The sequence below is a fragment of the Drosophila eugracilis genome, unplaced genomic scaffold, assembly GCF_018153835.1.
Source record: "Drosophila eugracilis isolate 14026-0451.02 unplaced genomic scaffold, ASM1815383v1 contig_2152, whole genome shotgun sequence".
Lineage (NCBI taxonomy): Eukaryota > Metazoa > Arthropoda > Insecta > Diptera > Drosophilidae > Drosophila > Drosophila eugracilis.
In genome coordinates this window covers 154,964-180,466 of record NW_024573036.1, presented here as the reverse complement: position 1 = coordinate 180,466, position 25,503 = coordinate 154,964, and the positions used below count along the sequence as shown (strand labels likewise).

The 25,503-nt window shown below is 41.1% G+C and overlaps 5 protein-coding genes across 6 annotated transcripts; 4 read left to right on the top strand and 1 right to left on the bottom strand.

Annotated features, from left to right (window-relative positions):
- The first annotated feature begins 540 nt into the window (after window positions 1-540).
- On the top strand, window positions 541-1,949 carry LOC108110538 (pancreatic triacylglycerol lipase). Its single transcript, XM_017219619.2, is given in 4 exon segments — window positions 541-594; window positions 659-770; window positions 848-1,547; window positions 1,549-1,949. Coding segments are annotated over 4 exon segments (1,194 nt in total). The 5' UTR covers window positions 541-563; the 3' UTR covers window positions 1,900-1,949.
- Window positions 1,950-2,302: 353 nt separating this feature from the next.
- Window positions 2,303-3,452, top strand: LOC108110448 (inactive pancreatic lipase-related protein 1). Its single transcript, XM_017219515.2, has 3 exons — window positions 2,303-2,451; window positions 2,511-3,272; window positions 3,332-3,452. Exons 1-3 carry the CDS (start codon window positions 2,303-2,305, stop codon window positions 3,450-3,452), a joined length of 1,032 nt encoding a protein of 343 aa, XP_017075004.2.
- Window positions 3,453-4,028: 576 nt separating this feature from the next.
- Window positions 4,029-4,814, top strand: LOC108110536. Its single transcript, XM_017219618.2, has one exon. It carries the CDS (start codon window positions 4,029-4,031, stop codon window positions 4,812-4,814), a length of 786 nt encoding a protein of 261 aa, XP_017075107.2.
- A 294-nt stretch (window positions 4,815-5,108) lies between these two features.
- Window positions 5,109-9,883, top strand: LOC108110912 (phospholipase A1 member A). Its single transcript, XM_017220179.2, has 4 exons — window positions 5,109-5,615; window positions 8,490-9,230; window positions 9,299-9,467; window positions 9,524-9,883. Exons 1-4 carry the CDS (start codon window positions 5,522-5,524, stop codon window positions 9,627-9,629), a joined length of 1,110 nt encoding a protein of 369 aa, XP_017075668.1. The 5' UTR covers window positions 5,109-5,521; the 3' UTR covers window positions 9,630-9,883.
- LOC108110910 (vesicular glutamate transporter 1) lies at window positions 9,874-20,676 on the bottom strand. 2 transcript variants are annotated; one of them, XM_017220177.2, is made up of 9 exons: window positions 20,612-20,676; window positions 19,646-19,873; window positions 18,545-18,944; window positions 15,376-15,706; window positions 14,741-14,977; window positions 13,710-14,360; window positions 13,469-13,654; window positions 13,199-13,408; window positions 9,874-13,081 (listed from the first exon to the last, which is right to left on the bottom strand). In XM_017220177.2, exons 3-9 carry the CDS (start codon window positions 18,592-18,594, stop codon window positions 12,854-12,856), a joined length of 1,893 nt encoding a protein of 630 aa, XP_017075666.1. In that variant the 5' UTR covers window positions 18,595-18,944; window positions 19,646-19,873; window positions 20,612-20,676; the 3' UTR covers window positions 9,874-12,853. The 2 variants fall into 2 exon arrangements, with proteins under 2 accessions (XP_017075666.1, XP_017075667.1); XM_017220178.2 differs by lacking the exon at window positions 20,612-20,676 and adding an exon at window positions 20,002-20,197.
- Window positions 20,677-25,503: the final 4,827 nt, after the last annotated feature.

The window sequence follows — 25,503 nt, the reverse complement described above, 5'->3', positions numbered from 1 at the left end:
TATTGATTACTTTTAGTGCACACGCTATGGGTTATTAATTTTTTGCTTTCACTGATTTAGGAAATAGTTGAAGCGTGATAAGCTTGATTGTTTTTGTACATTTCTTTACGTAATGATATTTGTTCCAGTTATCGGTAAACTTATTAAACAAATGGAATGGCTAAACATGTTTCAAAGCTTTGACAGTGAGTAAGAAATATTTGCCGCGACACCAAACACTTGTGAAATTATTGATTTCATGCTGATAATAATTAAAATTTTCAATGTCTTATAGCCTTAAAATTGGTCTATTTAGTCACTCATCCGCTATTTACTTCTCAACTTAACAGCACCGCCAACCACGCGGACTTCAACTACTTTCGTTCTTGTTTGACACCAATCGGACCCACCATTTGACACCGCCACATGCCCCTGTGTGGGTGCCCACATATGTATGCCACCGGCTTAATCACTTACCAATAGAAAGATCGCTGCCTGCGATACCTGCTACATTTAAATAGCAAACACTCTCGGTGGCCGGAACCCAGTTTACACACGGCCTTAGAAGTTGGAGTGTAAGTGACATGGAGTCGTCGTTGTGGCTCGCTTTGCTGAGTAAGTAGATCTACAAGTCTCGTAAGTACTAAGAGATTACATTATTGTGTTTGTTCTTAAATAGCTTTTCTTTGGACCGCGAGTGCCAATCCTTTGGTGGGTCTTTTCGATCCCGCCTGCAAAGTAGTTCAAGGGGAATGTCCTCATGAAAATGTGTCCTTCTGGCTGTACTCCAAGTAAGAATTAATTTTTAAATTATTAGCGAGATTACATTTTAAATATTTATTTATTTATTTAATTTTTCACTCAACAGCTCAACCCGAGAAAACCCGATTCTGCTGAACCCTCTCGATCTCAATCCCTGGGACTTCCAGCCGCCACGCCCCCTCAAGATACTCATCCATGGCTACACAGGATACCGAGATTTTGCACCAAACTCCTTTATACGCCCCGTACTCCTGGACCACGAGGATGTCTATGTTATTTCCATTGATTACGGCCCACTAGTTCGATATCCATGCTACATTCAGGCGGTACAAAATGTTCCCCTAGTAAGTCGATGCATGGCCCAGTTGATCAACAACCTGGTGGATCGAAGAATTGTGTCAAATGACCAAATCCACTTAATTGGATTCAGTTTGGGTGGTCAGGTTGCCGGTCAGACGGCCAATTACGTAAAAAAGAAACTCAAGAGGATTACGGGCCTAGATCCTGCAAAGCCGCTGTTCATCATAGGTCCAAACACGAGGAGATTGGACGCCGGAGATGCCGAGTTTGTGGACGTCATCCATTCGGATGCTTTCGGTCGTGGAGTACTCCGAACGACTGGCCATGTGGATTTCTTTCCTAACTTTGGGGCCCAACAGCCCGGATGCATGGAGGAGAATATGCAGGATCCTGGTAGCTGTAATCATGAAAGAGCTCCTCGATTTTATGCCGAGTCTATTAATTCCACCGTGGGTTTCTGGGGACGGCTCTGTTCTGGCTGGTTGGTCTATCTTCTTGGACTCTGTCCCCACAACAGGACCTCAAGCGCTAATGGGCTACCATGTTTCAGAGGATCTGAGGGGTTCTTACTTTCTTAAAACCGGAAGTAAGCCACCTTTTGCTCTAGGAAAACAAGATGATGTCGATAATAGGCAGACCCTGGCCAAATTCCATCTGAATTATGAGCAAAATGAAATCGACGATGACTATGAACCACAGTTGTTGGAGGCATTCATAGAACTTGAGGCGCTTAATGTTGTTGTGAAAAAGGAGGAGGATGATTTGGACAAGCAGTTGGACTGGATCGAACGCGAAGAAGACCAGCCCTTGACCAGAAATCTGTTTAAGAAGGGGCTTAGTTCGAGAACTATTAAATAAAAATTAAATTGATAAGATAATTAGCTAAAATAAAAAATTGGTCAAATTTATTTATTTATGATTTTTATCTTTTGATTTAATGGCAAACAGATATTAAACCCTCTAAAAACTAAAAGAGATTAGAGATACAGCTCATGTTCCTCAATAAATCATCACATTCAAGTTACTTTCTGCTCTACTACAGAATTTTCATATCTAACGGCAAACACTACCCGCAGCGACCTTGACCCACTGTTTCACAGCCACCTTCCAACGCCTATGACAACCTTGACTCTTTATCACCTGCCAGTATTGCTTTTTTTTATATGGGCCCTCATTTTCCATGCTATTTTCAATGTTAGGCCGTGCAAATTTAATAGAATTGGAGTTAGAATCCGAGCTTAGAGCAGTCTAGTCTTTAGTCATGAGCAAATACGGCACAGCGATTCTCCTCTTAATAATCTTCGCTTGCTGCAAAGGAGAAAAACAACTGAGAGGCTGGCTGCCAGAGTTTTGTGTTTTCGGCGAACAAAAGTGTCCCAACTCGCGCGTTTCCTTCTGGCTTTATACCAAGTGAGTCAAAGGATTAACATTATGAATCAAGCACGGAGTTTATTAATATTATATCCCAGTCATACACGCGACAATCCCGTACAAATCGATCCCTTGAACCCGCAAAAGGAACTATTTGAGCCTCGTTTGCCACTGAAGGTACTCATTCATGGATTCATAGGAAACAGGAATTTGACACCCAACCTTGAAGTTCGAGATGTGCTCCTCCAAACTCAGCCTGTAAATGTGATATCGGTGGATTACGAAACTTTAGTGCGGTGGCCTTGCTATTACCCTTGGGCAGTGAATAATGCTCCAATTGTCTCGGAGTGCCTAGCCCAAATGATAAATAATCTAATCTCAGCTGGCGTCAGCAGACGTGAGGATATACACCTGATAGGATTCAGTTTGGGTGCACAAGTGGCTGGAATGGTAGCAAATTATGTCAGTCAACCTCTAGCCAGGATTACAGGATTAGATCCAGCAGGTCCCGGCTTTATGATGCAGCCTTCGCTTCAGCAAAAACTGGATGCCAGTGATGCGGATTTTGTAGACATTATACATACTGATCCATTTTTCTTTTCAATGCTACCGCCAATGGGTCACGCTGATTTCTATCCCAATCTCGATCAGCTTAACCAGCGAGGATGCAGTTATATAAGCAACTGGAGATTTTACAATTGCAATCATTATAGGGCAGCCATCTACTATGGAGAGTCTATAGTCTCGGGAAGGGGTTTCTGGGCTCAGCAATGCGGAGGATGGTTCGACTTCTTCTCGCAGCGTTGCAGCAATTACTCCAATATGCCCAACACCCAGATGGGTTACTTTGTCTCTAAAAAGTATGTTATACATTGACTTATATACTTTTTTTAAATATATCCGAAATTTGTACTTACAGTGCCTCGGGTTCGTACTTCCTCACCACCCACGAGGTTTCTCCATTTGCCAAGGGACCTCCTATCGAAGTTGAGTTCGATGTGTCGGAACTTCGTAGGTTGACGGAACTAGCCTTAAGCTAAGGCCACACCAAAATGTATGATTGTTATTGAAATTGTAAAGAACTATTTATATATATTTATGATATTTTAGAAATATTTTTGCTGTTTAAACTATTTTTCTTTTTAATTCAGTAGAGCACATAGCCAAATACTTCAATATTTCAATAAAGCAACGAAATATCGTAAAATTTTGAACAAAGTAGGCTAATTTGAAACATCAAGTGTATGCCCGGCTGGCGAAACAGTATAAGCCTCGATCTCGTCTCGTATACAAACTTGAATTCCTAAAATTAAATATTTTTTTGTAACTTGTGAACGATGTTTGTAAAACTTTTTATAAAAGGCTTAAAGAATTCCCAGCCAACGATGGAGGTCAAAGAGAACCACAAAATTATTGATCTTAAAATCGAGTTAGAAAAGCACGCGAAAATTCCAAGTGTACGTCAGAAAATTGTGTTTTGCAATAAGGTTCTCGGTGACGAATACCGCCTGTGTAAAGTGTTCAGAGAGTGTAGTGCAGAGCTTTTGGTATTTGACAATGAAAATCTATTTTGTCACGTGCGGTGCCCGGATGAGTCGAAAAACGGCTTCTTAAAGATGAACGACGGAAATATGAAGATGCCTCAAGACCTGCAGTCGAAGATCTTCGGGCTTGCTGGAAGCTGCTCTTCAGAAGGAAGTTCCGATCCAAGTGCTACTTCCTGTTGTCCTGTTTCTCGGAGTTTGGCTAACGGGTATAAGGATGAATGCAAAATTGAGTGCTGCGATGAAGGTGGCTCCGATAGACCTCCGTACACCAAGGTGATGCCAGAGGATCGCCGCTTCGGTGTGGTCATCGTGAACGAGGAATGCCCTGATAGCTGCGACTTCACCTGCATTCTAATGTTCTTGGCCGAGGCGTTCCACGAAGCTGAGGATGCAGAAACGTTGAATTTTAGTGAATGTACGCCGGCAGTTGTTTTCGACTGCTCATTGTTAATCGTGGCCGCGGATAGCGACACCAGTGATTGGATTCTCAAGGCAGCCAGACCTATGAGCCCAACCTACAGCGCTAATCCATTTATCAAGCACTTTCAATTGGTCCGTTGCACCTTTGTTATCCCAATGATTGTGGAAGAGCCACTTTGCAAAGTCTTTTACATCATTGAAAAACAGAACGCCGGCCTCAACACCGGAAAATGGTGTGTAATGAAGAAGGCAAAGTTGGATCCATGCTCGCTTGATTATCCTTCCAAAGCTATATACCAGAGTGGCGACAATTATGAACTTGTCGTTTACATATGTCTCGATTCCAAGTGCTACATCGAAAATCACTGCGCCAGGATAAGGTATATGTTGTGGAACCTGCCTGTTGAGTTCATCCAGGGCTTTAAGTGCTCATAATTTTTTGTTTTGTCCATTTTGGCACATCCAGAATTGATTGAAATTAAAATTGATTTGTTTTGTTTCCAAAGCTATCTACGAAAAATATATTTCAGTATTTTTAGTAGTGTAAAGGTTGTTCCTAAGTTTTTTATTCGACACCCCAAAAAACATTTCTAAGCGAAAAAATACCAAAACAAACCCGAAAGCTTTCAGAGCAGAGCGAGCTTTGACGCGCCGGTACGAACTTTCCGCGGAGCCACCAAAAACGAAAGACTTTGGACACGAACTCGGCAGTCAGTGGCTCACCAGAGCGCAATCAAATCGCACGTGTACGGTAACTGCGTGTCGGAATAAGGCAAGCGTGATATCCAATCTGCTCAAGAGATTGCGCGTGCCCGCAAAATAAAAAAAGTGTGGTAAAACACAAAACTGAATCAATTTCTGTGTAGAGGCAGCCGGAATTATGCCTCGCCAGCTTCGTCTTTGCCGTCTTGTTGTGCATTGAAATCGAGTCCAATGACCAGCTCTCGAGCTGGTGCTTAAGAAAGAGTTTTGCACTTTAAGACCGTCGTCGCCGGTCAGCGAGCAGGCCTTGACCCAAAGCCCAGAAGAGTTCAGAGATCCCTCTTGATATAGCCCAGTTATATAATCGCACTTGCAATTGCAATTAAAATCAAAAGTAGTGTGAATTGGCAAAACAAGAAAAAAAACCGAAAAGGAAAAACATGTGGCCAAAGTGTGTGAGGAAACCAATAAGTGCAGACTTTTGGCTGCAGCTGCTCTGCGTGAGTTTTACACTCTCCCGCCTGGAATTCGCCGGTTCGTATGTTTAGTGCTAAAAGAAACCCAACGAGATAAATTTAAGTTAAACTTTTACTTTCGCCCTGGTTGGCACCTATTTTGTTTTTGTTTTTCTTCGGTACCTTTCTTTTGGCCCTGTCATTGTGGTCGGCGTTTCTGTTTCTGTTGACACTTCAAATTGGCGTCGGCTTAAATTTCGTTTTTAACTAGTTGCACAATATTTACCATCATTTTCTTCTCCCCATTGCGACCTTGCCTCATATCTTGGTCAACAACTATATAAATATCTTAAAAAGCCTCTCTTCGAGTACCAAATGTCTTGTTAAGGGCTCATCCCACACAAAAATAATGCCTGTCATGGTGTGACTTTTGTAATCTCGCGTAGTCAAGTTAATTAATTGACCCGGCTACCGTTTAAGCCCGCCCGGGAATCTCTAAAATTTCGGGTGCTTAATTAATTATATATTCACATTTATATGGCCCTGCACCTTGACACTCTTTGTAGCTTTTGCAATGTATTTATTGTCCGGCAATATTTTATTGCCACTGACCGGGGTGTCACACGGGGCGTATGCGCGTTGCCCGGGTGCGTGTCATTGTCAAGTTTTGAATTGAGATGAATTCAGAGGGCCATGGTCGTTAGTTGATATAGAATTACAGTTTTTAGAGAGGGTTGTCATTAGGTCAGATTATAGGTAAATGAACCCAAGGAAACCTAAGCAATTATAGCCTTAAAGTGTGTCACTTTTGTTGAATTTTAGAAGCAGATAATTACACATTTAAGGCAGCAATAAAGTCATTTTTCAAGAATTTTGTTAACATGGTTGCTTAATAGAAAGCTAAGACATGCAATGCATTTGGCACCAGCCAAACCACCACTTCAAAGCCTTGAGGTTATGACACACAAATCTCGATATCGTTGTCGATTCGAAGTCAATTGGCCAATAATAACCAACGTAAAAGCCAGCCAAACAATGTCCATGACTCACGGCAAATCAAAAAACAAAAATCCGAAAATAAACCAGAAAGCAAAGTCAAAAGCAAGCCAACCCAAAAACATCTTTCACTTAGCAGGCGATGAGTAGTTCGTGTTTCACGTCCAACTTAAATTTTCTCCTTCCGCATTCGACTGCTTCCGTTTTGGGCCTGATTTGTGTTAGTTGGACAGAGTTTTCCGGTCAACCCCGAAGCCAAAAATTTCCCCATGAAAATTTCCCGCCAAAAATAAAATATAAATAAACAAACCCAAAAAAAAAGTCATTTAATTGGCATGCGTAATGCCCGAATGGAAATGAAAATGAAAAGGAGAGGTGGAGGAGGGCTTACATAAGATGGGAAAAACAGCTCACGAAGTCAGAGATAAGCGATTGTGAAAAACAAATGAAAACAGAAAAAGTGAAGACAATTGAGGCATGACCGCGACCACAGCCCATTGCTAATTGAAGAGTGGAGAGTGCGGGTGGGTTCGATATGTCTACAGAGAAAGAAAAGAGGACTATATACCTGGTAGCTCATAAACAAACAAAAATTTTGTTTATTTTGCTGCCTGTATCATGGATATCTGTGGGTGGTTCAGTAGCATTATGCTGCGGTCTCTGATGTAAGAATACGCCTATTGCATTATTAATTTAACCAGCTGCTGGTCCAACGAGCACTTGTCATCGAAATCGGAGTGTAATAAGCCGTGTTCACTGTGTCGCTGGGGTATGTATGCCCTATAAGGCAGCCAATATCTTCGGGTATTTCCAGTGGCCACCCAACCGGCAAGAGTCTGCATCTGCAATAGTTTCCCAGACCGGTTGCATGACTTTTGGTTATCATCCACATATGAGTACTTCAACCACAAGTGGGGCACTAACTTACTAGCTAACCTTTTGGGCCACCAACTGAGCCATTCGAAGGCCTATTCTCGTGTTTGGATTAGATTTTTAATTTGGCCATTTAGATTCAAGCCACATTACGCTGGCTTCTTACGCATGCGGTGAGCTCAACATTGCTGGCAGAAAAAATAGTTGGAACTAGTTCGACACAGAAGCTTTTAACGAACTCTCGTTAAATGCAAACACTACAGAATCCAGTTTATTAATGATTTTTGATTGGTAGGTTGGTTTGAACTTTGGTGCATTTTCTAAATAGAAACTAAAATGTGCCCAAACTTCTGGCCTATACTTTACTTACTTTTATGTGAATTGTAAGTCTAGCAAATTTGTACTGTCCGGTAATCATTTGCTGATAATTGCTACCTTTATAACACAAATTATATGTTAAGACTAAATTTTGAGTCCTAAAATTCTAATAAATGTAGTGGAACTTATTTAAATGGGTTGTCAGATATAAAGTAATACTAAGAGGAAATAAATGAATCGCAAAATTCGTAGGCCACACAATAGTTTAACTCAGTGCCCAAGTAGCATAACCATCTAACCCAACTTTTCACAATTGCGAAAAGGCGAAATTGGCGCATATCTGTTCGCAAGCAACGAGCCCAAGTGTCAGATAAGCCGATCTCAAATGGGTTTTCCTTCCACCATGAATCAGATGAATAAATTACGCATATTCATTCCGCATCCAGTTGCCAGCTCCAGTTATATCATGAGCAGCACGTTGTGTCAAAAATAAACCCATTCGGTGCAAATGGCAAACAAAGAGCGGCGCGCCACAATATAGCGTCACTTCCGTTTTGGGCTGACTTTTACTTTCTGCAACCCAATGTTGCTGCTGCAACTCCAAGAGCAACTGCAACTGCAACAGCAATCGCATGACATTTGCGGCGTGCCAAATTGCAAGCATTCAATGTCGCTGCCAGCGGCTTATGTAATTAAATGTAATATCGTTGAGCGAAACTTGTTTGTCAACTAAAATCTTGAAACTCGCATCTTACATCCTCCACAGCTGGCCAAAATGCGGGAGTTGTGGCAGCTGCGGTGGCAGCTGGACAAAATCAAACCCAGGTCTATGTGACAGATTCTTGCCTGCAGAAACCGTACCGTTGTCCTCACCCCAAGATCCAGTTCTATCTCTATACGAGGCGCACCCAGGAGCAGCCGGAATTCATAGATGTCCTGGACGCCAATGCCCTATACTACACGCACTTCAATCCCCGCCATCCCACTAAGATCATAATCCATGGCTTTGGGGGCGGCCGAAACCTGAGCCCCAGTCCCGATCTCCGAGAGGCCTACTTCAGTGTAGGCGAGTATAATATCATCATCGTGGACTATGCCGATGCCGTCAAGGAACCCTGTCTGAGTCAAATGGACTGGGCTCCTCGCTTTGGCAGTCTGTGCATCTCCCAGCTGGTTAAATACCTCGCCCGACATCCGCGTGGAGTTCAGCCGGATGATCTGCACTTCATTGGATACAGTGTGGGGGCCCATATCGCCGGTCTGGTGGCCAACTATCTTAAGCCGGAGGAGGGAAAGCTGGGCAGGATCACTGCTCTGGATCCAACGATATTCTTTTATGCTGGGGCGAATAACTCCAGGGATTTGGATACCACTGATGCCCACTTTGTAGATGTCGTGCACACCGGCGCTGGCATCCTGGGGCAGTGGCACTCCAGTGGCCATGCGGATTTCTATGTGAACGGAGGCACCAGGCAGCCGGCTTGTGTGGGATCAGCCACCCTATTCCGTGAGTAGAATTTAATTAGTTTGTATACCCTTGATAAGAATTTGTTTAACTCATCCCTAAACCCCCAGAAACCTTGGCCTGTGATCACACGAAGGTTACGCCCTACTTTATTGAATCCATAACCACGACCAGGGGATTCTATGCGGGTCCCTGCCCCAACCTGTTCTCTTACCTTATAGGATGGTGTGAGCCCAAGGACTCGGAATATGTGCTGATGGGCGAACACTGTTCCCATAAGTAAGAACTAATTTAAGTTATATATTTTATTTTTTAACCAAATTAATGTATTGCAGAGCTCGAGGTAACTATTATGTGACGACCAACGCCAAGGCGCCCTTTGCTCGAGGATTTCCGGGAAAAGGGCGATCCAATGGAGAGTACCAGGGAGTACGGCGATAAGGCTCATCAACTTGGCAAAGTCGGAGAAATGAATTTACATTTATTTGTATTTGAATAGTTGGAATATGCATCTTTACACCGTAGCACTCATGTGATTTTAGCTTGTTTCCTAATTGATACCTATTTATTTCATATTTTTGTTATTAGTTCTAAAGGCAGCCATTTTTCGTTGGGACTTGTACAAATGAATAGTTAAGTTTATGCTGAAGGTTGTGTGAAGAATAAAAACTCAATTTGTTTGGCGTAATTTTTAACATGTTCGTTTTATTGAATTCCAAATACATTTCATTAGGTATAATTTTGTTATGTTTCGTGACCTTCAAATACGTTATTCTTATAGCCAGATCTAGTGCAGGGGGATTGTATCTTTAATCAAATTTGTGTTCATTGGGGAAGGTTGGTAAGTTGTATTTCAAATGAGTGGAGGTCTTTCCGGGAGGTCTTGAATCTTTTTTACTCGTTTATGTTTAGGATTAGTTATTTGATTCTGTGTTAATGAGCATACACTGAAATATATAAGTATTTATTTTAATTTGGTTTAACTACCATACAAATCATACAACATGGGCGGGTGTTGCCAGAAAAGGGATCTTCGATTGTGTTTAATATTCTTAATTTTGATTCATAATTCAATATTTTGTATACAGAACTCTCAGTAAACACAAAGAATATTTTGTTTCTAATTATATACACGGTTTAAGTATAGCGGTAATATCATTACTACATCTTTTTTGAATACTTAAAAGATTTTGTAGAGGCAGATTCCGCAGCCCCTTGTCAAATATTTTGTGATTTGAATATATATACGATTTAGTATACGAGATATAGCATATATTTGTTTCGTATTTGTGCGCCTATATTTCTGTATGAAAGTGTGTGGTTTCTTAGCGTTTTCAAGTTGATTTCCGCGCACAACATTAACGTTTGGCTAGTTGTTAAAATACCCTAGATGTAACCTGTTCGTCTCTGACTGGCAATAGCAAAAACTGATGGTTTAACATTATTCAAGTTGCGCTCGTTTAGGTTTAGGTTTTTGTGTTATGCTTCGGCTTAATTTGGCTTTATGTACACTTAACTTACTCACAAAAGCATTTAATGATGGCATTCAACTACGAGATATATTTTATTTACAAACTGTTATGTGATTTTCATTATATTCATATCTTAGCAAGCAAAAGTTTAGCCGTGGCTTTCTGGTTAACATATTTATGTTATTATTGTCCACACAGCCCCGAGAGCTTGAGTATCTCTCAAAAACCAAAAAAGGGAAATCAAATCGGAAAAATGAGAGCCTATTGTCATAGACTAACGATTAAAAGATCCATACTCAATTGAGGAAATGGTTTTATGTACAGAATGGTATTTGAACTATCCTAATATTACACATACGCCCCAGTGGCCAACATTTAGAATTGAAATAAATTTGAAAAAATGATCATAATGAATTATGACTAGTCCTTACGTCACTAGGTATTGTCGCTCACACAAGCAGTATTTGTTGTCTTCGATTGGAACTTTTGTCCAAAAACATTTAAAATTTTAATATATTATATTATATATTAGCTAGTTTAAAGTTGCTATACGAGTATTTGCTTGAGTATTTAATCGCTGCGCTGTACAAATTACGGTATTAGAATTGACTCTTTTAGTTAGAAAATGTTCACGTTTTTAATACATAGTGATTTAAATGTGAATAATTTAAATTACCTTTATATAGTTAGTTATAATACTGGTGGCTAGCTTAATACGTTTGGGTAATATACAGACGATTATGGATAAATTTCGTGTAAATTTGTATCTTCAATTGAACAGTGCGAAAGTAAGAGCGTCTAAATATGCTTTGAGTGGCAGTAATTTAAGTACTTCAATTATTTAACTTTAATTTAAATAAATCAAAAGAAATACTAAAATAAGTTGGTGCTTAAAACTGAATCGAAAAAAAGGCTAACAGTGCATTTTGTAAGTTAAACTTGTGCTCATAAACTAAACTTGGTGCATAAACTTAAACCAAAATGACTTATTAAGAATATATTTACAATCTACTAGGTATTTCGAAACAGTTTAAATTTATTACTTTAGAGAGATTTAACATTGTTAATATATAGTAAACTTTATAATTTAGTTCTTATTTACCTTACAAAAGGAACACAATTTAACAAAAGTCAAGAGATAGTTCAGAAAGAAGGTTTCTTTTAGCTTAAGGTTAAGCTGAAAAACTTAAAGAAAAACAAAAAGTGTAAAATTAAGATATTTTTACTTTCAAGTCATGAGAAAGATACTTAAGAAAACGTTTATAGATATTAATTTAAAGTGTTCCTTTTGCTTATTATTAATTAGTGTGGTGAGCATATGAAGACCAAGTCTGAGGTTATATGCGCCTACGGCTATCTACTTAAGAGTTATGTTTTAGTACCTATATCATGCCTTGCTCATGTTCTTTCAACACAAAAGCATACGGTGCATTAGTAATTATTAAACTAAACAAATCAATCAAAAACAATACAGAGTTAACGGGATATTACTAGGATTTATTAATTAGCTAGTCATTTTTATGGTTATCATTCGTGCCGAACATCAACAATTGCTTGGGTTTGATTAAAATGTTCTCTTTACACGGAAGATAATATCATCAACGGTAATAAAACTTGCAGTTTGCAGTTCAACAACAATTTTTAGCTATTTATACGATTATACCGATTTAGATATAGTTAGTATAGGCTTCGTGTGGATTATGTGGTTTATGATATACACAAGTTTTGAATATATATTTCCAGTTCTTTCCCTATCTTGTGTTGCAGTTTTGATTTCGGAGCTTGTAAATAGAAATCCGCGTAAGCGAGGCCTTAATATATATACTATATGTATGCTATATAGATCGGTCTATAGATTAGGCCAGTTCGGGTCTATGTGGGCTAACGGTAATGGTAATGGCTATCGGTATTGCTGTGTATGCATATGTAGTTTCTCTGTTAGGTACATAGTTTCATTGTGTTAGTGTGGCATGTGGAATCCCCTTAATCGCTGACAAATTCGTTACTCTTTAGTTATATACTCGTATATATTCTCCGAAAGGCCTTAGGATCCCTTCATCGATGGAACTCAACAAATAGGGAGAGAATGGGGGGGAAACTTTAACGGCACACCAAGAACAAACAATAAACGACAAACGATTTTCGACTACAACTAAAAGCTATGATATATATCAGTGACCCATAGTGAACCCATTACTGCTGCTGGTATCCCTGTGGATCGTAGGACGGCATTTGTCCTTGCGTGTATCCATATTGTCCTGCATTCGAAACTTCCCCGTAAGACGGTGGGGCATCCTCCTCGGCAATGGGTGGTGCACCACCGGCCATGGCAAACGGATTGTTGGCCACGTGACCTGTGGCGCCGTAGCTAATGGCATTCGACTGCTGCATTTGGCTCTGTTCATTGTACTCGGGGGCACCCTAATTATATTTAATAAGTGTATAAATTTCAGAAATTGGTTTAATTTTAGATAGAAAGAATATCTACGGAGCATATTTCTAAACAATACATAAAGAACTAATAAGTTTAACACTTACAAATGAGGTTTCCTTCATATAGTCGCCCATCATGCCCGCTTGGCTAGGATCCGTAATGGCGCCTGGTGGTGGTGCCCACACCTTCTGCTCCTCGGGTGGGGGTTCCGCCCAAGGCTGCAGCTCTCCGGAGGCGAAAATACCGTAGAAAGTGCAGCCAACCAAATGAACACAGGCGGCCAGGGTGAACACCGTGGTCCAGCAGCCAGTAGGCTGAAAAGAAAATACAAAATAAATTCATAATAAGAAGATTAATTTTAGACTTGAACTTACATTAGCTTGGATAAGTCCATCTAGGGCGTAGGGTACAATGATGCCAGCCAGAGTGCCAATGCCGTTGGAGAGACCCATCAAGATACTAGCATAACGAGGAGCAATGTCCAGATGATTGACGTTATAACCAGATATGGCAAACCCACTAAAGGCCACGCCGCAGGTCAGGGCAAACATGGCTCCCGTCTAAAAGGAAAATCCCTCTAAAATCAGAAAATCTTGAAAACTTTTAAGGACCTACCGCCGTTGAGGAATGTGCCACGAACAGGAAGAACAAGCCCTCCATTCCGAAACCGCCGCAGTTGAAGAGCTTCCTCACATTGGTGGTGGACAGGATTCCATTTTTTCGCAGGTGATCCGCCAACATGCCGCCGAATGGAACTATCGTTGTCATTATCAAATGGGGCAGGGATCCCACGAAACCCGCCTCCTCCACCTTAAAACCGAACTTGTGCTTGAGGAACGAGGATTGGAACAGCACTAGGAGGTAGAAGTTCCAGGAGCGGCAGAAGTTGGCCACAATGATGGCGTAAACCGGCATCGAACGCATCATCTCCCGCCAAGGAGTCGTCTTTAGCGATGGCATTGTGGGATGAGCCGATTCCCCAAGCGATTTCTCGATATACTTCAGCTCGGGTATACTGATGGCCGGGTGCTTCCTTGGATTCTCGAAGCACAACCATATCCAGAACATATACCAAATTATTCCGAATACCCCGTAAGCGTAGAATGGCGCCTGATAGCCCACGGCATCGGCTAAGAGTCCGGATAGCGGTAGCCCCACCACCACTCCGGCGTAGGAACCAGAAAAGGCCAACGTCGCCAGTCTGGAACGTTCCATCGGTGGTGCCCAGAAGCGCCAAATGCCATGACAAGCCGGATACGTAACGCCCTAATATATAAAGTTATCATTTTATTACAGAAAAATGTATAATTTAATGCGGAAATTTAGCTGCTGCCAAAATCAAGCTAGTAAACCTCTTTCTCAAAAAGTATTTTTCCTTCTTCCCTTCTACGCTAAAGAAAAATGACATACTCCCCAGTCTCTTACACAAAGAAATCGCATTAAAATAAATGCTTTTGTTATTTTTTCTTGCCCTGCTAGGACCCCCATCCCTTTGAGGGCTTAGGACATGTTTCCATTTCACATATTTGCTTTATCATAAAGCAAAATCTAACCCTCCCCATTTTCGCAACATCACGCAGCCGTAATCCCCGGCTTTGATCTGTGGCAAAATCGAATTTGGTAAGTTGGTTGGTTGGGTTACGTACCTCGAAGAGTCCTTGCAGGACGCGCACGCAAATAACCACATGACCGTGCATCAAAGTCATGGCGAACGGCACGAAGAGATGCAATGTGGCGGAGCTGACGATGGACAGGCCGAATATCTTGTTGGCCGGGAACTTGGAGGCGATGAAGCCGCCGGGAATCTGCGTCACCAGATAGCCCCAGAAGAAGGACGAGTCCACATGGCTTTCCACGGCGACGGTCCAGTTCATGAATACAGTCTGAAATCCGGAAATACATTTACGGGGTGAGTGGCGCAGCTCAACAATCATTAAAAATCGCCGCAGGCGTTTATTAACGAGCGTCAAGCCGGATTCAGAGTTTCAAATGGGTTTCTATGTGTCTATGTGGGGGCGTGGTCTTTTGTGTATGACTTTTGAGTGATATCCGCCCCCACATACACACACTCCCTAATTGACAACAGCTTCTCGGCAAACGAAGCGAATTTAAAGGGTCCCTCTCCCTAGCATTTACTTTTGCTCATTTAAGGCTGAACATTTCATAAAGTTAATATGTACGCATTCAGCAGGGAAACTTTTTAAATGACATTTTGGAGAGGACATTTTGGAGAGTGATGTATATAGAGAGGTGTATATTAATCCATCTCTAAGCTACATACCCCGTTGTGCTCTCCCTTGAGCTTGGCCGCTGACATATTGCACCTCATTCCGAAGGCAATCATGAATCCCACGCAGGCCATCGTGGCGATAGTGTAGCGGGCCGGCATGCAAGGACACTCTGCCTTGCAGTACTTGTCGATCTTTCGGAGCGGCGGACGCTCAATCTCCTCGAAGGAGGCGGGCGAATCGGGCCGATCGTCATCGTCGTCGTAAGCGTGGCCGCCACCCGGTCCGCGGCCCTCACGCTCGCCCCCTTCCATCTCCTCGTAGCCACCATGACCGCCATGATAACCCTGCGATATCTCGAACTTCTCCATGTTGGGCTTGAGACTGGAAAAGATATAAGTGAGGAGTAAAAAGTGAGTACAACCTTATGATGATATTAATGCAGAGACTTATTTAAGTCTAATTCGAATACACAATCATGAACCCCGGGATATATCGCAGACATTTTCTCCTGGGGGCATAATTCATGCCAATTAGAGCGGATAGCAAGTAAAATCAACAGGTCAACGAGAGGGCGTGAAAACACAAATATTTTCGGCTTGTTAGCAGCAACATCTGCCACCCGCTCCAAGTCCGTCCAAGTATGTGGAAGGTGGTTGTTGTTTTTCCCAAGGGTCCCAAAGGAATTGCGGTTACGAAGGGGAGGAATTCCGTCCTCGGTGTGGAATAAAATTCAATTTTATTAAGTGCTGATAGCATGGCTTTGGGTATTTAAAGTTGATTGGACCAGGTAAGAAATCGAAGTCGCATTTCCCGATTTGATTTCCCAGTTTAAACACAGTTAAAAGACCTTGTCAGCGACTGATTGATGGTTGTGTGTTAGCTGATATCTGGGCTGATAGATGGGGAGTGAGCCCAACCACCCACCCCAGACCAAGCCATTAACCCGGGATAAGTGACACATCAACTGAGATATACCCTTGCCCATTCCCCTCGACCTTAGGAATTTTTCTTCATAAATATCCAGACAAAGTCCCCATAAGTACGGAATACAAACTAATAAGCAGCCACCAGCCAAAAACAAGCCACTACAGTGGATATAACTTTGCCGTCGTCGAAGTCGCCGCCTGTCACATAACTCAACTGTCTGACGCCAAAGCTACCCTCGTCTGGTCACGCAGGATCCCCTGAACAAGCGCAAAAAAAAGCAGCTGAAGGAGCAACTTTCGTCCTTCGAGCAACTTCTGCCTTGACCGACTTTAAGGCTGACGCCAATTTTATGCGGCAATTCCTATTGCCCTTCACAACAAAACGGGATCTGCTTTATGTCCGTCATTAGCTTTGTTATGTGCCAGAAGATGATTTGATTAACATATCAACGTGATGTTTTAAGATCTTGGCACCTAAGTTATTTTTCTTTGGTCTATAAATATTTGTAAAATTTACAAAGGATTTATAGAGATTTTTTGGGTTAGTATATGGCATATATAAAAAATATTTAATCAATTTTAAGTATCTAAGTTCTTCTTAGGTTAAGAATGAAGAAAAAAATTTGAAAAAGCATTTGATATAAGGACATTCCTTCGCCTGTTTTCCAGATATCACTTTGCATCCTTGACTGGATCTTTTTTTTTGACGTCTTGCCAAACTATCCTTGGCGCTAAAGTTCTTTTTTGATTGTCAGTAAAAATGTTGCAGACTTTTTGGCGCCGCCTAGATTAAGGATAACTGGCGCCACAAGCTGAAGTCTTTTGTAGAATTCTCTTTTGACTTTAACGTGGCCACAAAAACGCGACCATTAGAAATGTAAATGGGGCATCCACAGATATATATATAAATTTATATGGTGTGTATTAGTTTGTTTGCCTTGACAACTGAGATGCTGCGGCATTTAGAGGGTGGGAAAATGTGAAGTTGTCAGCGACACGACCGCGTCTTCAATGGCAATTCTAATTTCATTTTCACTGGCAAGGATAAAGGAACTCCTTGAGCACTCCCCCGATGAGGCATTTCAATTTCTTCGCGCCAAGAGCCACTCGAGAACTTCAGCGGCAGGTCCTGTTGGCAACGGAAACGGAAACGGCTCGTAAAAATCAATTTCATTTGGCTTCAATGCTGCAGCAGCAGCCCTTCGTCGGTATGCAACACATTCCTTAATGAAAGCGATGTGCCACCTATTGTTCCAATTTCTAATTTAGCGCCCAAGGTCCTTGAGAAATCAGGCGAGGTGTGGCCATAAAATTGCATACCAGGACCACACACACATTCATTGAGTGTTTGCCCAATATGCCCCAGAGTATGACTTTATTGTGTTTTGGCCGGAATCGAAGGTGCCGGAGCTGAAGTTCCCGGACACGTGCTGCCAACGTGCCTGGAATTCCTGGCGCACCGGTGAGCTTCGTCGGCATGCCAGTGCGTTCATTGTCACCACTGGAAAGTCCTAAAAGTCCTGCCAGTCCTGGCTCCCCCTTTAATGACTTGTTAAGCATGCCAATAATTTTACAACTTTCCCGGGCACGACACGTGCCGAAGTTTCGCGACGCCGGCTAGTCGGGAGTGCGTATCAATATCGGTACACATTTATGGCATGGTCAAGTTCAGCCAACCACGAACACCGACCATCCTTGCGTTAAATTAAACTCTCTCTTTTTTTGTTCTTTCAAAAGTCCATTTGATTGCAATCATATTTCACTCTGGGCATATTGCTACCCGTCATTGGTCTACACTTGTCAACAAACATATAAAAAATAAAAACTTTTTGAGCCAAAGTATATAAACAAGTACACTGACCATTTTTTATTTTTAATTTTTTTAAATTTTCTTTTTTTTTTTTTTTTTAAATTTTTTAAAATTTTTAGGGGGGGGGTTAAAAAGAAAGGGAATTTTTTAAAATTTCAAATTTTTCAAATTTTTCGATTATCTTCAGTTTGGGAACAAAAATCAAGGTGAATATGGTGGCTAGGCATTATTGTTTTTTTTTTGGCCAAAATCCAAAGCCTTGATCCATATTTTTCGATACATAAAATCCCACAAACTAAATTTTTCCATTGAAACTGAAATTTAGGGAAGAGTGTACAATATAACAAAACAAAACGATAATGAAAATTTGAAATTCAAATTTGAAGATCACCTTACTTTGAACACAGTACCCTGCTGCAATAAAAAAATTTTCGCTTTCCTGAACCCTGTTATGTGTTATGTATCATATCATATTCGACTCACCCGCCAAACACGCCCGTCGCCTTCTCCTTAAACGCCGTCAGACCCTTCATGGTGATGCTGTGGTCGTTTCCCTTGTTTTCCTCTGACTCCTGTCCTAACTCCGCCCCTGTCTATGGATCGCCAAGTCCTGCTCCTGTCCTCTGCCTAAGTCAGCGTCTGTTGTGCTTCGTTGCCTTTTCCGCTGTTATCACTTGGGCGCATAAATATATTTTGTTGCCTACTTCACGGCGGATTGCCGTGTATATGAGCGTGGCGAATCGGCAGCGGTTAATTTCCGTGAAGCCAGCGCAAATTTGATGACTCTATTTTCGGGTTGGCTCGTTCACTCAGCGGGGGATTTTCACTTGGTCGCCATATAATTTCGATTTACGTCGAGTTTGTGCATTTTCATTTACAGTGCCTGCAAAAGAGATTTGTACCGGTTATTAATGGGTCCCACGATTTGTGTTCTGTTGCTGATAAGCAAAAGTCTCGTACAATTTCATCATTTTGCACATTCCATGTAAGCGGCTTATGTTCATAAATTTGCTTGGTCTTCTTAGGGAAGCGATGAAGGCAATGAAGGTTACTGGGAGGGTAATGGGGTAACTAGTGAGCCGGGAGAGCATTTTGTAAATATTTCTAACTTTGTTGGCTATTTTGATTGCCTTTGTATGCTTCATTTAGTGTGTTTGGGAAATCTGAGCCTTCTTTTGGTCGGAGTAATCCCTTTTCAATGGGGTACAAAAAGTGTTTAGGGAGAATGTAAAGGAAAACTAGGAAAAGGATTTTAATTGGAGCTTTAAGGAAACTCAAAGGAAAAATAAAAGAAAACTAAAAATTAACATAAATTAAAAACTTAATCTTGATCATATAGTGGCAGTATATCAACTGGTTTAGGAAAGAGTCAATTTTAATCGACTTTTATTTATATTATGAAAAATTTATTAGATACTTTCATTAGTTTTTAAAAATTTAAGTAAGAAATATAAACGTCATAACGTCATCCTATAAAAAGAAATCACCAAATTCTCCCCAACTACTTTCCAAAAAGATTCCATTTGATACTCTTCCCCCAAAAACCATTTGTACTTTTGACCTTTGGCCAAACCGCCTACTTACATGCCACACCAGAGTTACGTAATCCATTTCGTAGTGGTGCCCGATTACATAATCTTCTTCTAGTTGTAACTTTAGCACATTTATCTTTGTTGGTTTAAGCGGTTTAATAATATTTTATTATTCAACAAAATTGGTTTAGTGTTTTAAACTATTTAGTTGTTGTTGGTTAGGGTATCACAAATAAGGTACACAGATAACAGATAGCTTGATTATACACTACGCGATACGCTGCAAATAGGATAACGAAAGGATATGAAAGTATGAATTATTTTTATGTTATATAAAATATTTCAAACACCTTAAAGAATAATTTAAAATCTTAAGATATTTGTTTATTTCTTTGCTGGAATTCTCACATTTTCTGAGCAACACACGCCCCGCCAAAGTAAAAATTAAAATAAAATCAAAAACTGAAAACTAAAAACTTTGGTTAAACCAATTAAAAACTTAGAATGTGGGACGACAACATTCAGACAGAGTTTGACCACGAGACCGGCGGCAGGTTGTCTATGAAACCGACGACGTCGACGACGATGGCGATCCGAATCCAACTCTGTCTGAAGACTGTGTGACGTCCAAATCAAAACCAGACGCGATGTGGACCTCCAGCCGAAGATCGGCGGAGGACAGGTGGCGCAGGAACTTGGATACATAAGCAGCCATCTCGGGCTGGAATGTATCATGTGTATATATATGCGCTGGGTATGGGGGAAACTAGTGAAGAGGTGGGGAGGGGGTGGGAGGAGCGTAGTATATGCATTGGAAATTTTCAACCACTGGAATGTGCGAGATTTTCTTTTCAAGGGTATTACGAGGCGTAGCCACAAAATCGCAGTTTTCTCAGTTTTTAGCCATTAACCAACACATTTTCTAAGCACTCTCTATTAACACACGATTATTCAGATATTTTCAACTATATCTGATATATTTTATAGAGTTTTTAGTTGTATTTTCCCAGCTATATACCCGCAGCTCCAGGCTCGCTTTTTGGCCTCAGCAGGACAACGCACGAAGTGAAACTAAAAGCGCCCGCATTCGCCTTTCTTTTCTGCCCAGATGGATGTCCTGCCAGCGGATTATGCTCCTTCGCAGCATAATCAACGCACCCATCTCGCTCGCACCCACTGTGGTGAAAAGCTTTCCGCGGCGACACAAGTTGCGCAGGCCCGAGAATCCTGCGAGAATCCTTCGTCCTTCGGCATTGGTCGACGGTGGATGGCTACAGTAGCAGTTGAGTTTTGGAGCCGCAGTGGGGGAACGTCGAACCACCTGACCGAAAAGAACCAATCAGAGATCCTGATACATAGGAATGCCACCTCCTGTGGGTTGGCATGCGAATCTCAGTCGTGCGTGAAATGCTATTAACATGTTGCCAGGCCATATTCCATTGTTTTTCCTCCTGGCACACAAACATCCCAGGTCCTTCTCTCGACTCCTGACAGAATGTCAGCCATTTTGAAAATTTTTCCCGACTACTCTGGTGGCTCGAAATAGCTTCAAACCTTGTGAATTTTGGAAAATGCAACGATTTTTGGATGGGCATTTGCGGGGCGCTCCTCTTGATGATTGACCACCTACAAATGATTGAGCCACTCCCCTTGAATTTGATCCATTTGAGTTGTACGTGATGCTTTTTATATTGGCCAATTTCTAATGGATGGTCATTAGTTTTAGGGCACTTAAATGGGGGACAATAAGTCATTAATTTTCGTAAATCATTGCTTTGAATTTAGCGAAGTAAAAACATTTTTGTTACGATGTGTTTTTTCTTGTCTTTTTTATTTAGTACTATTTAAGTTTAAAGTTGATTAGGTTAAAAGTTAAAAAATATATATTTATTTTAGAAATTTAGTATAATTTTGCATCTGTTCATTTCTCTTCTTAATGAAAATAAAACCAAAACATATTATTTTTTAGACTTTTCTTTTAATTAATTCAATTTTAGGATTATTAATTAGTTTGTTATTACTTTCGGCTAATGTTTATAACATATTTTTACCCATTCTTCGCAACTGAAAACCAACGAATGTCGCAACTGCTAATTTATCCTAAAAGATAAAGTTTCATAATTGGAATGCTTATATCATATCAAGTCCTCTTCCTCAAAGGCCACTTAAAGTAGCCAATAATCTTGGTCAACAGTGTGAGCAACTGCCTCGGTTCTCACCCACCAACCTCCTTTATTCATAATCCACAAAAATTCTATGCCTCAAAGAAATCCCTGCTTCCGTTCGGAACCCCATCCCAGAATCCCCTTCAGATATCCTGGCCACGTTGCTAATACGACGCGTTGGCCTTACCCTCATAAGCATAAAGCAAACAGCCAAACAGTTGCAACTCAGCCAAAAGCTATAATAAAGTTGCGGAAGTAAACAGCAAAGCGAAATAAACAAGAGGCAGGACGAGCTGGGAAATGAAACGAAAGTCAACAAAACAGTAGCGGGATTTTCGCATTCGAAAGGGATACAGGAAAAAGCAGACTTCGGGGCAGACGGATTTTTCACAGACAAGACGGCGGCACAATAATAGCAGCCACAACAACAGCCTCATCTTTGATATTAAATTGCGGAAAAATCCAAATCCAAGCGGCGTTTTACTATTTAAACAAAGCGATTAAGGGTGCGCGGCCAGCGACTAAAAGCAGCATCCACATTGATTGACGTAAATGAAGAATAATCGAATTGCGCTCATAAAACTCTAAACTAAGTGGCGGCGTTGTCAGGCGGATCGAGTGTCGGTACGCTTACCCACCGTGCACAGTGGAACAAATGGAGCATTAATATTGATTTTAAAATATAATATTATCTTTGTGAATTTGTATAAGTAACTAATAACTATTTCAGTTTTATCTACAAATAAATATATAAATAATATGTTATTAACTTGATTTTTCATCTAAGAACCACTGTACCCAAATCAGAAACCATAGCTGTTGGCCCGCTCTCATAAATTGTCAGCAACAAAGTGTCAAACTTGAGTTGACAGTCCCCCGGACGGAGTTTCATCCTCGGATTGGGGAAAATCTGTCCCGGCTTCAGTTCCCATCGCACGTCAGCGGTAATTAGTGCAGCTTCGGCAGAAAGTCGTCTTCAATTTCATTGCGCCAGCGTAATCATCATTATCCTGTTGGGCCTGTTGTGTCCTCGAAACGGCCTCCCGTTGTCTTTGCCTTTTGCACTAATTACAAAATAACTTTTGCAGCTTTGTCATCTCTGTATATTTTTTCGTGGGGATTCCCCACGGTGTCTATGATGTATGGCTTTTCGTTGTCTGATTTATGAGTGAGTTATGGGAAGGAGTATCTGCGGATTACCGCCAGTGTAAGGGTTTCACGCGGTTTTAATTACCAGCCGGAACTTTGATGGCTTTAAAGCAGATGAATTACAACTTGGAATTCACAAAAGTTCGTCAGTGAATTTCCCACAGTTTCAGGGAAAAACGAAGCCGGGAAATTGATGAGCTTCTGTTGATTTAGCAGACTCATGCTGTCAATCCACATGTCCACCCACTCAATCACAAAACTAAACGCTGTGCTCGTCGATAAGCGTGCCACATAGTAAGAGTAATAAACTGAGTCCCTGGGAATGAGGGAGGTTACAGGTCGGGGGTTAAGGGTGTGTCTCAGCCCAAAAACGATTCCTGAGATTTAATATTTATTTTTGTTTGTGTGCAAATAGCTGGAAGCGTCTGAGATATGAAGGAAACTACAGGGGAAGCTATGAAGCGGAGTGAATTCGTGATGTTTATTCCATGGCAGATTTTACTTTAATCGTTTTCTTTTTTCGAAATCCATAACGTTTATATGACTTAGCCGTAGCTCTCTGATATCCATTTAAAGCGTAAAAATATTCAGATTTTACCAAAAAATTATCTGATTTTTATATTAATAGTTTGTGTTTTTGCCCTTAAAGGGCAGCTTTTCTCTTCCTAATTAGCATATGCCTCCATTTAGGGCTCAACTCTTTGACAGTCCCACAACAACAAAATCCATTAGGGTCATAGAAGGAATATTTATTCATTCGAAATACATTTTTCTCTTCGCTTTCCGCACAACAATAAGAGCAAAATACAAAGGGCGAAAAGCGTCAGTCAGTGCAACTTTATTTCAAGCTAGAATGCACAGGCACTCCACCTACTACGCCACTACACACCGCCCCTGCTCCCATTCTGTGCACTTAAAAAACAGCTAGTTATAAAACTAAATATGCATTTTCATGTATTTCATAAAGATGTATTAATACAGTTAGGGGAAATGCAGGTTTAACCAAATATTATTTATAACTTTAACTTTTCTTATATAAAGAAGTAACACCTTATTTTGCTGACTGTAGAAATCCCAGTGACAGGCGGCATACCGGAAGCAAATGCTTTTGTCGCCCGGCGTGTGCCGTCCTTTGTTGCTGCCTCGGTTTTTTGTGTTTTACCCTCAAAATGCATGAGTTTACTCATAAATGTATATCTGAATCTTTAGAATGCCTTGATTAATGTTGGCGCACGTTGGCTTTTACCCCGACCACCGCAGGATATGGAACGCAGGAGCGAGAACGGGCAATAAAAATGTTGTCACACATCATTTAGCAACAACGGGCAGTCTCCTAGATGTCTTAGGCCTCAAATCGGTTATAATACATTTATTTTAAATTTTCAAACATTTCAATTCACTGCTGGACACCTGATACCCCCGTTTTCATTCTACCCAAAGAAGATCCGTTGCCATTGCCTGCCAGGCATCATAATGAATCTAATCACTTACGCTCGAGTGCATCAATTATGCTGCCATCAAGAGTCAGGAAGGGCGATGGCAAGGGGGATGAGGCGGACGGGCTGACAAAATGACTCCGAGTTGGAATGACAGGCGTGGTGGACGTGGACCCACCAGAACAGAAGCGACGACGTGCCCATTGTTAACTGTGAAAATTTGTTTGCTACGTCATCGCAACAACAAGCTCGTCAAGTTGATAACTTTATGATGCTGTAAACATACATATATTCATACACCCCGAAGAGTCGGAAAATCTAGACACTAAGAGATGGCAGTATTCTTAACTTTTGAAATATACTCTGAGGAGGGATTCTTCTAGATGTTATGGTATCAGTTTAAACAATTTACTAGAAAACGTATAAAGGAAATATACTCAGAACCTGAAATATAGTTCCGAATAACTAACTTAAATTTCTAGATAAATTTAATGTCAGCTTTAAAGCCACTGCTCTTAGGAAGAGTCCCCTGACCATTTCGGTCATCTTTGTGTGAAGAAACCGCAAAATGTGTTTGGCATCATTAGAAAAATATTAAATTTCCTCTAAGTCCAGATCTCCCTGGCAAAGGGACTTGGCTGGCGCAGGGCTTTAATTGCTGGGAATGCGAATACTTAAAAGTTGTTGCCTTTTATGCGGTTGCCGTCAAAGCGAAACTCAATTAAGCTGCAGTCACCACCCCTTATAACATCACTCCACCCCTGGAATCACCCCTGATTTTCTCCCTGATTTAAAACTGCTGATACGGCAGTTGACGACGGCGACATAGGACATCAATGAGGACGCTTTGTCATGGTTGCCCAGCCAGCCACCGAATGCCTTTTCAAAGGCATTTTTAATTGAAATTATCCGATGCTACCTTTTCAGCCTTCGCCCCGCCAATTTTCATCTGAAATTTGCGTTTTTCTGCTTTGTTACCTTGCAGTTGAGTTGATTTACATGTGAGACGTCCTGCTCTAAGTCCTGCTCCTTAGAAAGTTTCCTTCGGCCTCAGCTTGTTTACATCTTAGTGCGCTAATAGCGGCCTTAAGTCTTCGAACGATACGCCATAAATCCATGTTAATAACGCCGTCGTAAAAGGGGAGACAATACTGTCTCGA